General features: G+C 33.6%; 1 protein-coding gene across 1 annotated transcript in view; it reads left to right on the forward strand.

Annotated features, from left to right (window-relative positions):
- LOC108908876 (Kv channel-interacting protein 4-like) overlaps positions 1-13597 on the forward strand; it is a 78551-nt gene that overhangs the window by 49536 nt on the left and 15418 nt on the right. Inside the window, exon 4 of the mRNA XM_018713041.1 lies at positions 4546-4616. Coding sequence (XP_018568557.1) covers positions 4546-4616 — 71 coding nt within the window. The remainder of the gene's footprint in view (positions 1-4545; positions 4617-13597) is intronic.

The raw sequence follows: 13597 nt of genomic DNA on the forward strand, positions 1-13597 counted from the left end.
TTTGTCTATAAATGTATGTTATGACCACACAGAACGCTATATTCGGTACGTATAATAAAACATAGGTAGAAATGATATTTTAATAGATGTAACAAACAGCAAATACTATGACCACACGGAGCGCTATACTAGCTATATTTGCTGTACGTTAGAACAGCCGATTACATGGAGAGCTATGTTCGTTATGTTCTCTATGTTTATAGACTTATGTGGCTATTTTAACGTAACAGTGAACGTATCGAACATAGCGCTTTATGTGACTATAGCATGAATTAACGATGTCTATTTTCAATATACATGACGAACATAGCTGTATGTTACAGAGCACTAAGCTCGCAAATAATTCGTAGCTGTTATCCTGCTATTAATAAACTATAATTTCGAAGTTATTAGTCCTCCTACGACTCCAATAATACTTCATATAAGTACAAGTTTTTCGAATAACGAGAACCGTTCGTATTCTCGTTTTCCGCTTCACGTGGACCGTTCATTTTTGTCAAGCGAACCGTTCTGCCTTTTACGCAGAAATAAGCTCTAAATAAATTACACGGGCTGAGCTTAAGAACGGCGGAAAAATAAATTAAAGCATCGTTTTACTAATTCCGTAGAGAAACGTTTAAAATAATACCTCGTGTTTGGAATAGTGGGAGTTTACTTACCTTTGACATTTCCAGCACCAGCCGGGGCTCACCTGACAGCCAACGTGAAATTTACGGCACCTGAAATTCAATTTAATATTTCTAAATCAGAGCAGGCCCTGAGTTCTTACCTAAATTATTAATGTACAAATTAATTTTATCAAATTCAAGCGAACCAAGTAGAGGCACGGATAAGTGAATGCCAGTGATATATAACAAGCACTTATTAAATTTTTTATTGTACGGGGTGATTATTTTTTGTGTTCTTATATGGTTCGATTAATTTCATTTCAATCAAATTGAAAAATTTAAATTCTACCTAAAACTATCTTATTCCAAGCTTTCATCATCTTCCAGTTTAAAAATTAATTAACATTAAAAACACAACCTTTTTTTACAGGATAGTTTAGAAATTTAGACATACTCAGTGTTTAAAATGATATTAAAATCGTATGTAACTTTACTAATTCAATCAATTCTATATCTTAAAAAATTATTTGTACAAGGATACAGAAAATGGCCACCCTGTAAGCAGAAGTTTCACAGCTCTCGTACTAATGCAAGTTCGAAACTACAAACCGAAGATTTTCAGGAGAATCAGGTGCATTCTATCGAGAAGACATTTAAAATTAAATTTAAAGTTTAAATGGGAATTACAAATGATTTATATCCAATTGTTCATAAAACTTTGAAATTGGTAAAGAGAACCCAATCTGAGTACAACAGATTATAATCCATCTGTTGAATTATTAATTACGGGTTAAGATCAAAGGTAATACAATAAGCTATCGCAATTATACGGCGGCGTATACCTATCATATACACAAGTCTAGCTTTAGGCTCCAAAAACCCTACAGAATATATTTTACAGAAGCAAACGGTGTGGATGTCCGTAACATACAAATTAAATTTACAATCTTTGTACTTGGTTAATTAAGGTATTAATACTGCTATTCCCCTTAAAACAAAAAAAAAAAAGACTAATTCTATTGGAACCCTATCAGAATCCAACTGAATATATGGATTGGAAGCAAGGAGAAATGCAACTGAAATGCAATTTGGATTTGATTCCAGTTTCAATCCAACAATATTCCACTTGAATTCAATTGAAATTTGATTGGAATATAAACCGAATTTAGTTGAAATAAGAATTTAATTGGAAATTGAATTCTAAATGAATTCAATTCCTTTTGGAATTCAGCAAAAATTCTGTTAGAACAGCATTCCATTGGATTAATTGTCAGATCCCATTTCCAATCCAACAATATTCCACTTGAATTCAATTGAAATTTGATTGGAATATAAACCGAATTTAGTTCAAATAAGAATTTAATTGAATATTGAATTCTAAATGAATTTAATTTCTAATGGAGCTTTATTCCAATTGAAATCCAAATCAAGGATTTGATTAAAATCCTTTTGGAATTCAGCAAAAATTCTGTTAGAACAGCATTCCATTGGATTAATTGTCAGATCCCATTTCCAATCCAACAATATTCCACTTGAATTCAATTGAAGTTTCATTGGAATATAAACCGAATTTAGTTCAAATAAGAATTTAATTGAATAATGAATTCTAAATGAATTCAATTTGAAATTGAATTCCAAATGGATTTGTATTGGAGCTTTATTCCAATTGAAATCCAAATCAAGGATTTGATTAAAATCCTTTTGGCATTCAGCAAAAATTCTGTTAGGACTGCATTCCACTGGATTGTCAGATCCCATTTTCAATCCAACAATATTCCACTTGAATTCAATTGAAATTTGATTAGAATATATACCGAATTTAGTTGAAATATTGAATTATAAAAGAATTCAATTAGAAATTGAATTCCAAATGGATTTGTATTGGAGCTATATTTCTATTGAAATCAAAATCAAGGATTTGATTAAAATCCTTTTGGAATTCAGCAAAAATCCGGTTAGAATTACATTTCATTGGATTAATTGTCAGATCCCAGTTCCAATCCAACAATAATCCACTTGAATTCATTTGAAATTTGATTTCGTTGGAATAAGAATTTAATTAATTGAATTAATTGAATTCTAAATAGATTTGTTATATTGAAACCCAGTAATAATATAACTGCAATTCAAGATAAATTTAAGGTGAAGGTGAATATTCCAATGGCATTCCAATGAATTATTACCAGATTCCAATTCCAAACAACAATCCACTTACAATTAGGTTTAATTGAAATTAATTGGAATATGATTCAACCTTAGTTGGAATAAGAAATTAGTCTAAAAAGAATCCGATTGAATTCATTCATTCATTTAATTGTAATATAATTTGCATTCAATTAGAAATAAAATTCTAAACGGATTTATATTAGAGCTTTATTCCAATAAAAATCCAACTAGGATTCAGGAAAAATATAATCAGAATGCAATTCAGTAAAATTCTAATTAAAATTTCATTTGATTTCAGTTCATTTCCAGTTGCATTCCAATGGATTATTGTCGAATTTCAACAAGGATCCACTTACTGAATTCAATTTACACCTAATTCAAACGTAACTGAAGTTCAGTAGTAATTAAAATTATTTCAAAAAGTAAAATAAACTTCATCCTGTATAAACAACAACGCATTTAATTTCAAAAATGAGAGCAACAAATTTTTCATTGTAATATTGCTGCTACATCTTCCCATACGAATTAATTATAGTAAACACGATCAATATTTACAGCAAATATTATAAAAAAACTATGTTTTCCTAACCGATATTAGAAAATATTTATATGACCATAAGAGTCTATATCGACTTTACGTGATTTATATTACAAATTCTATTATGATCCACCCGCCCCACCTCATATTTTATCTTCCTTCAATAGCTGGTTCTTTGAGTGAGTCACAATTGAAATGTAGATAAATGTACTTTATTCGACATCTCTTTACGTTCGCAAAGGGCGTTAAAATAGAGTTTTCTTAGACCGAACAGAAAAATTGCCTTTCAAGAAAATATCGACCATCTTTGCGGATGAAAGACAATCGAATGCAAAAAATAAATCGGATATCACCAACAAAGAACCAGATTTAGCTAGAAGTAGGTAAAATTAACTTAATATTTTTCTTCGTAAAATAGAGGAGCACGAGTAAGCTGTTGAACCTCATTATTCAATATTAATGGAGTAAATCTTTCCGAAGAACGCCGAGAAGCTCTGTTTAAAAGAAGCAGTAGTAGAAGTTTACATTTCAATACATCATCTCGTACTACACTATAGAGTATTGTGTATAAATCTCAAGACACCAATTGAGTTGGAATCTTCGTTGGCCAATAATGTGTTTATGTATTTCTTCAAGCAATTAAATCCGTTCTGACATGGCGTAGAATATTTCACTCCCCAAGGTAAAATATTTAGTTGCAATTCGATTTATTTGGTGGTAATGTAGCAATGCTTTTATTTTATCAATACCAATGTTAAAACCTAAAATCAGTCGATGACTCTGCGTTTATTGAAATAACATTTCCCTTAGTCTACTGATAAATCATTTTAGATCGCCCTTGATGATAAAAACTCCATTATAGGTGTTTCTAAATATATCCCTTAGCTGTACATCAAAGATCGATTTATTTGGTACCTTAAATATATCTACTAAAACAAATGGACTAAACTGCTACTCCGTAACGATTCTTTTTGAAAATACAAAGAAACGTGTACACACCACTCTACTCATTCCAATCGCTGACGCTTTAACTGCCAGAACTAAACCAAAAATCAAAGATTTTTCTTAAATAGTTTTCATTAATTAAGAGTGAAATTTTGAAAGAAAATTTGAAAAGATTTTTAGAAAAATGCTTGATTTCATTTGAATTAGCAATTAAAAAATACATTTCTGTAATATTTTGAGACAGCCCCGTATAAATAAATCGCTAATATTACATTTCTGTTGTTCCAGATGCCACTAACTACGCCCACTACGTGTTTAACACAATGAAACAGAAACAGACGGGGAAAATAAGTTTTGAGGTAAAATGAATTTGACGTGTCCTGCATGCAGTAATATTTCATCTTATGAATTCTGTATGAAACATTGTGGTAACTGTACACAAACGCAAGTATATACCAGCCACAATTTTTTTGTTAACTGGTTATTTTTGTGACGTGGAAAATACAGCAAAGCCGTTGGCAACGATAAAAATAAATTAACCTGTTCCGATTACGAATCGATTACCTTTCGAAAGGTAAACAGATCTGAATGTAATACTTTTTATGCTTCTGTACACAGCAATTCTTTTATCGAACAATATTTTCTTATACAAGGTGCATGGAGCAAAATTAAATAGAAACTGTGGTATTTTTCACAGTTCTGTTAAATCTGTTTACTTTGTTTGCGGAATTAAAAAAGCACTACCTAATTCAAAAATAATAAAATTATAGCCATAAAATTTATAGGGGACATAACTAAAGCTCTAAACTTCCCTAACATAATTTCAAAATGACTTAATTTCATACAGGGTGGTAGAAATTTAATGCCGAATTTAGCATTTAATAATGCGATATCCGTTGACTGCATGCACGAAAAACAGTAAATACCTTAAAAATCAGAGAATAAAATTGTTCATCAGGCTGCGCAAAAATATACAGGGTGTTCCATTAAAAAAAAATAAGTTAAGATGGTTTAAAGTTGACTAAATTCGGCATTAAATTTTTACCACCCTGTATGAAATTAAGTCATTTTGAAATTATGACAGGGAAGTTTAGAGTTTTAGTTTAATTAGGCAGTGCTTTTTTATTTCACCTAAAAATTGACGTAGAATCCAAAATTGTAATAATATACAGGATGTTCCATTTAAAATAACGATGACGTCAATTTCCGGTATAACCGGAAGCGTTAGGTAGATGTCATTATTTTAGTTAAGAAGGGCATGCCCGAAAACACTATTGCCCAAATTTTCATAATTAAAATCGAAGTAGTCTCTGAAATATGTCTAATATCTCGTCACTGTGGAACATCCTGTATAGTAGCTCCACGTACCCGGAATATTAGAATATTGGGACACCCTGTATTTTATTTTTGAGATATTTAGAAGCCTTTATTTTTGAAATATACGATATTAATGTTTTTTAAAAAAATATTACGTCCCTAAATATCTTCCGGGCAAGCAAAGATATTTCGAGAAAAATGTAACCAGCGTACATCATATCTACGCCACTGGCTTGAACTGGGACTTAATTTTCTCACGTTGAATGTCATTTTATTCATGTATTGTGCACACAAAATTTCGTTTCAGTATCTTCCATTGGGCACAAGATAATTATAGATATAACTTTATTCAAACTTCAACATCCTGTGTCTCAAAAAGGAAGGCATCAAGGATACAAGTTTATATAAAAAATATACTTAAAATTAAAAAAACTAAAGGTCAGTTTACACCATTCCTACATACGCGGTTTTGTCGCGCGACAATCCGAGTATAAATTAATAAATTACTAAAAAGTATAATTTGTTTATAAAATATAAGGAATCGAAAATTACATTACGCTTTGGGTTTCAAACCCCGGCAAGTGCGAAAGGTAAACCTCAAAGCACCTCAGTACATATTAATCCGCTGTTAGAAATTTCTCGGTAGAAAAGCATAAAACCAGCAGAATCCACCCTCTACGAAATGGCTTCATTTGTGTTGGCACTTTGGATCATCTATTAGCGCAAATCCAGCGAATAGGTTAGATCAGTTATTCATCAAAATGTCAGGACGTTGCTAAGTTGTTATTCGAAAACGTCAGGTCATATCATCCAGCGGAGCTTTATTTATTATCGACATCCAGCTAAGCAGTATTTAGCTTTCACGAAAAAAGGGGTAAAATCAAATACAGTTTTAGGTTGAAAATTATATGCCACTAAAATTGATAAATGGAACGCCCGCTCAAGTAACCCAGAAACTGGAAAATACTTTTATACGAGGTGTTTTACAAGCATTTGAATTATTTTTTCTTTATTAAGGATTTTGCACCTGTGACGTTAACAACTTTTTGAAGTGGGCGATATGTGATGTGATACAAGACATATCCACAAAGTAAAAGTACTTCGACAAAGTTGGCAACATTACATTCAAGGCCAAGGTGTTGGGAGTAGAAGGAGCGCTCATTTGTTTGAGTCAGTTGAGAACTGTTGTTGTAGTGGCGTGTTGAAATGCGTTATTCCGAATCCCACCAGCTGTGAGGTGAGGAACGTAATCCGATTTCTTCTTTCAAAGGGAAAGGGAGTATAAAGCTGGCAGAACGAATGTTCATGGTGAACAAATGAGTGGGCGTCCCTCAATCGTGATTGAAGAGGTGGTGTACAAGATCGAAAAAATGCTTAGGGACGACCATCGATTGACTTTGGACGAGAGAACATAGAGTGTTTGCACAAATCTCTAGATCTCTTCTGCATGAAATTATAAGAGAAAAACTTGCTTGAAATTGGAAGGAGAACAATTCCTTGACTGTATTATGACTAGCGTCGAAACGTGGTTGGTCCACTACACCCCAGAGACGAAAAATAATGTTTGAATATATAAATTTTTCATAAATACAGGGTGTTAAAAAATAGTGTAAAATATTTCAGGAGGTAATAGTATGAACCAAAATAAGCAGAAAAGTCTTAATAAACATGGGTCCGCAAAGTAACGGTTGCGGAGATATGGACCACTATTCGTTTTTCAAACATTTTATTTTATTAGGAATAAACCGACAAAGGAAGCTTTTAACAAACAAAAAACAAAGTTACAGAAGATGTTCAAAGTGCCCTCCGTCCATTTCCAAGCAGGCACGACATCTTCGTTTCAACGATAATCGAACTCTTTCGAAAACACCCTCCTTGGTTTGGATTTCTTGACACCTTTGATTAATCCGTAGCTGCAGCTCTTCCAGGCTATTTACAGGAGTACCATACACTAATGTCTTCAAATATCCCCAAACAAATAAATCTAGAGGGTTCAGATCAGGCGATCTTGGAGGCCATAAAACAGGTCCGGCCCTTCCTACCCATCTATGTGGAAAAGTTTGGTGTAAATGCTCTCTAACGGCCATGGAAAAATGAGCTGGAGCACCATCATGCTGGAACCAAATTTGTTGCCTTTGATTCAAAGGAATGTCTTCCAAAAACTCATACAGTGTGTTCTGCAGAAAGTTGAGGTAAGCAGCGCCTGTTAATCGGTTTGGTAAAACAACAGGACCTAGAAACCTGTCACCTACAATACCCATCCCAATGTTTAATGAAAAACGTGCCTGATGTCCAGATTCTATTAGAGCATGAGGATTTTCGTCGGCCCAAATATGCGTATTGTGAAAATTAAACACTCCATTTCTTGTGAACCCGGCCTCATCAGTAAAAAGAATGTTTGCAAAAAAACGAGGGTCTTAGCATCATGACGTAGAAACCAGCGGCAAAAAACCAAACGTGCTTGATGATCATTTATTGGATTTAAGGCCTGTACTCGTTGCACATGGTATGGATAAAGCAGTTGCTCGTGAAGGATTCTCCAAACAAGAGGACCACTAATTCCTACCTCGGCTGATATTCTCCGCACACTCGTACCTGGATTCTGCTCTGCCAGTGCTAGAATTTCTTCTTCTGCTCTAGGAGTGGATACCGACCTTGGTCTTCCGGATAAATGGCACTGTTTGCTCAAGGAACCGGTATCACGCAATCTTTGGTGAATTCTTCCAACATGCGTTCTGAAGGAATCTGGCGATTTGGATAAGCGTCAACATAAAGACGTCGCGCTTCGGTGGCGTTCCCATTAGCACGACCATACATGAAATGCATGTCTATTAATTCTGCGTTAGAGTAACCAGCTATAGCGAAAGAAAACTTGTGCACTGAGAACAACTGTCAAATACGTACTGTTTATTTCACTAAACATCAACCAACTATTATAAGAAAATACACAACGTTTTTGCAAAATAAAAAAGGGGCTAAAAAACATAAAACATTCCGTATCTCCGCAACCGTTACTTTGCGGACCCATATTTATTGCGACTTTTCTGCTTATTTTGGTTCATACTATTACCTCCTTAAATATTTTACACTCTTTTTTTTAACATCCTGTATACTGCCGTTTCGATTTAAAAAAAATTGAGTACTCTTACTTTGTGGATAGGCCTCGTATATGGTAACTTATTGTATGTCAATTTAATTTACAATGTATTGGATCTTTGTATTATTTCCTATCTATGCACAAATACTGTTACACTTTTTTTGGCACTCGGTATAAACTTTTTCTAAATTTCTTCATTCCTCTTGTTTAATAAAAGAAGATTATGTAAAATACCATCTAAATAAAAGCTATGCTGTTGACGTTAACAGAATTATTTTTCCAGACTTCACTTTGTTTAAGACAATCTAGAAAATATCCTAATCTGTAAAGGAATCAAGCGAAGTGTGACCACCGAAAACTAAAATCTGGCGGCGCGATCCGGAAATACAATGTCAAAATAACTTCATAAAACCTTGGCAGGAAATGCCGAAACACCGAAATCCTTATATGTCCTTCAAACTTCCTATTAGAGTCCTCACATTTGACCCTCATTCCTACTTTCGCTTTATCTTCCGGAAATTTGTTTTTATCTAGAAAAATGGAATGGGAAAAGCATAAAATGAACGAGAGGGTAAACAATTTTTTCAAGGTAATGCCGCAGATAAAAACTTTTGGAGTCTTTCAGACATGCAAAGTGTCCTAAAAACAAGGAATACAATACCTACAAGGGTCATTACAAAAACACAAGTTAACTCGATAACAATAAATCAGATATTTGAAAGATGCTTTACTTGGATGATATAAGTTCGGGGGTACGTGTGAGTGGCAAAATTAACCCGTAGGTCAGTGACTCCGGTATAAATTTATCTCAGAGGGTTGCTTAGTTACCCAAATAGTTTGCTCATGTCAGGGCACTGAAATAATTAGGTGCCGAGAGCATCTGGATTTATGTAAAGAGAAAAGGCTGTGAATTTGTCCGTACGAAATGATGGATGATTTTTATTTGAAATTTTATTAACGATTAACTGCTTCCTACCAAGTACCTACTTTTTTCTATTTCTGATTTATTCTAACATAAAGTGTGAGCGTACTGTTCTCCATCATACTACTTATTGACTTTTATTTAACTCAGTTCTCAATTTTAGAAAATCAAACTTTCCTACTTTATTTTACAAACTTTATTTGATTGGTTCATCCTAAAGCAATTCCCAAGAAAAGAATAAATATCGTTCCACCGTTCTTTAAGTTCATTCAGAATCAGAATCTCTTAAATTTTAAACCAATCTTATTCGGTAAATAATAGAAATGATGTCACTGACTTACATTACTTTTTGTCATTTCACATTAAACATATTATTTTGCCTGAACAGCATAATATGGCATTGTAGAGGTACGATCAACGGTCATTAATTTGGTCTGTATAACACAGTACATCAATAAGACCGTTGACAAAGGAGGTCAGGTAGATGCCGTTTATACGGATTTCTCGAAAGCACTCGACCATCTTGACGAATAGTTATTATCTAAATTGAATTCTATTATGTTGTGTTTTGCTTGGTGAAACTTACGACTTCATATCTATCCGGTAGATCTCAATGTGTCCAAGTTTCAGAAATTAAGTCTTCGCGAACAGTCCAGATCTCAGGAAATCCACAGGGTTCTCTGCTTGAACCCTTTATGTTTAGAATGTTTTATCTCTGATTTGAACATATGTTATTTGTTATGACAAGAAAATATTTTGTCAAAGTTAGACGAAGCTGTAGTCCGCAGACTAGTTGTTTACTTCAATATAATTAACTAGCTGTTAAGAATTTAGAAGAAAAAAATGCTTAAAGTAATTTTGTGCAGTGTGTTTTAAGTTTGCCCAATACTCCCCAGAATAATAGATGATACTTATGATCTGCAAATCTAATCACTTCACCAATGTAAATAGATCATTTATATACAGGGTGATTCACAACTAATCCAAAAAAATTTGGGAATAGATGCAGCATGAGAAATGAAGTCAATATCTTAAAAAAAAAATTTGTAAAAACCTTATAGTTTCCGAGAAAAAAATTATTGAAGTTGTAGTACATTCAACCATTACATATTTGGACAACTGTAGTCTCTAGCGTCATTCGAAATACGCGTGGAGAGCCACGTGGCCTCAGCGACTCCGAATACTGAAATCCGATTTTACAATCGTCGTTGCATTAGTGTTTACCTGTTATCTGTGGTGTTTACAACAGTTTTTCAGTAATTAGTGTCAAAAATGGCTTGCGTGTATAGAAACATCAGGTATGTCAAATTATTTTATTATTTAAAACCACAAATAAATTTTATTAATTAATAATAACAGTAACGGCAAAAGCAGTTGAATTTCCTGATATAAAATAGGTTTATTCATTTCCTTGTCCGTTTTTATTACACTTTGCCGCCATGCCGGTCCCATTGTGCGTGGTCAGGTTTTACAGTGGACCAGTTTCCAGTGCCGTGCAGTGTATTTTTAAATCATTTTCGAACTGCCCTTTTTGATTTTTTCTTTACAAAATTGTATTTGTAAGAGTCCCCTGTACATCCAAAAAAATAAGTTGATAAGTTCTGAATCACCCTGTACAGTATAAATACTGTAAGTTGTAAAACAGTGCCCTGTGGAACCCCATAACATACTGTTGTAGTTTCATTAAAGCTATTTATTTTGACACACTGATCTCTGTTCATTAGATAACATTGATTGTTTGATGTTACTTAATATTTCTAGTTAAAATTTACCTTTTTTATTTTTTCACGTTGGTTCGCTAGGTTCGTCATCAACTTCTTCCATAGCTCTTTTAAGAAGTTCTTAGCATGCTCCTGTTCAGAAGTTTCTTCCATCCATGGTCCTCTTAAGAAGTTCTTAGCATGCTTCCTTTAAGAAATTTCTTGCTACCATTCTTAGGACTTATCCTTCATCCACAATAGAGTAGTAGACATTAAGGTTGTCGATGAGCTTGCTCTAACTCATCAACCTTCTCAATATCTCGCTTCTGCTTGGAAGTCTGAAGCGTGTATTCCTCTAGACTAGACTATGGGGACTCTAAACATTTCTTAATTCCATATGTATTCCACTCCTCTGTTTGTTTTGGAGTCGCCCATTACCAGACTAAATTGGCTTTATTAGGGAGTCCTTTCTTCCAAATTTTCCTTTCTAGTATTACTACTTTCCTTCTCCATGAATGAATGCATTTAGTGGTGTTCAGTTTAAGAGGTTTTGGTCGTTTTCATTGAATGTTTTGGTAAAAGAAACTGGAAAGGTAAGGTAAGGTGTTCTTTGTGCAATTAAGTTTCTAAGTGTGAGAAATCCCTGACTAATGAAGATGTATGGCAAAAAACCGATTAAGAACTTACTAAGTAGCGATAGAATTCGAAACCTTGAATTTTTGGTAACGAAGTTGTCAAGTAAGTGTAATTCGGTTGAAAGTTAGATGAAACATCGGTTATTTAGAGCTATAAAAGTAGCTGCTTTAAAAATAGCCGTTGGAACGTTGCCCTGCAGTTGACAAAGACACAAACGATGAAAAAAATTCAAATTTACTTTCCCTTTTGCGGCCTTGATAGTGGTAAAATTTAAGCACTATAGATGGAGGGGTAACAAAGTTGAGCCCGCTGCCGGGGTCGAGCGTTTATTGATTCCTTCTATTAATAGCGAAACGGGAGAATGCGATGCGTCTCATCATTCTGTGCTTAGCTTCTCTCGCAGTGGCTTGCGGGTTCTGCGGTGATCTCTCAGTTTTTCTTGACAGCTTCCTGCCACTGGCATGTTAATCAACTACCTGTTCCCGCTTCGTCTGGCAGACACCCAACGGCTCCAATAAGTGCGCCTGCCACGTGCGGCGAAGAATTCCATGTTTCCACGTAACAGGAGGATCGCTACCAGTCATATTGTCTGTATTTATTTTAACTTATAACACGTGATAAATTCACTAGTTTAAACTCATTTTTATCTAATTTATGAAACTCACGCACTGATAACCTCATTAGCCCATGAAATCCACACCATCTGACTTCTTAAAACCAATAAAAAACAAAAAAAGATTAATAACATGCCATGTTGTCAAAAATCCTGTAAACGTAAAATTATTATTAGTTTCTAACAAGACTGCAATTAGATTAATTACAAAAATGTTTCACATGAGTGGATCTCAGTGATCTTCCAAAAGATTTAATAACATTTGAAGTACTTATGTTCTAATAATATTGCAATAAGCCTCCAATTAGATCACAAAAAAAGGTTCAGTTGAACTAATTCTAGTGATATTTCAAAGGATTCTATGTAGTAAGTAAGATTCTAAGTTGCTCCCAATACTAATTGGATCTAATTGAATTGGACTAATTCCAATAGGTTCTAAATTAGTTTCCAAGAGTTTCAGTTTCAGAAATATTGGAAATTATGCTAATAATTCTCTTATAAGATTTTAATAAGGCTTCAATTAGATTAATTCCAAAAATCGTTTCGAATGGATTGATCTTAGTGACCAAAAGATCCGATAAAACTTTAAGTAGATTATAATCCTATTTTTTTTAATAAGCTTTCAATTAAATGAAAAAAATGTTTCAATTGAACTGATGCTAGGTCCTCAAGGGATTTTAACAGAACTGTAAGTAAGTTGCAATAAAATTCTAATTGGTCTAAGCACAATTCTAATCAGTTTCCAAAAGAGTTGCAGTTGGTTTTGGAAATATTCCAAAAGAATCTAATTGAGATAAATTATGTAATTCGTATTAAAGGATATGTTTTGGTTGTTTTTTTTGTACAATTAAGAAGGGAACAATGCAGTTAAGAAATCACTGTTACTAAGACTGTCAGGAAGCAAACGTTTTATAGTTTAATAAATAATACAAATATGAAATTTACATACTTATCAACAATCGTGACGCAAAACCCAACAGGATACTATTATTACCGACACTTCCCCTCAGTTTGGCACCGACAATATCCGCAAATCGTTATTTACTCTCCACGTG

This window comes from Anoplophora glabripennis, unplaced genomic scaffold (genome assembly GCF_000390285.2).
Source record: "Anoplophora glabripennis isolate ALB-LARVAE unplaced genomic scaffold, Agla_2.0 scaffold9, whole genome shotgun sequence".
In the NCBI taxonomy this organism is placed as follows: Eukaryota; Metazoa; Arthropoda; class Insecta; order Coleoptera; family Cerambycidae; genus Anoplophora; species Anoplophora glabripennis.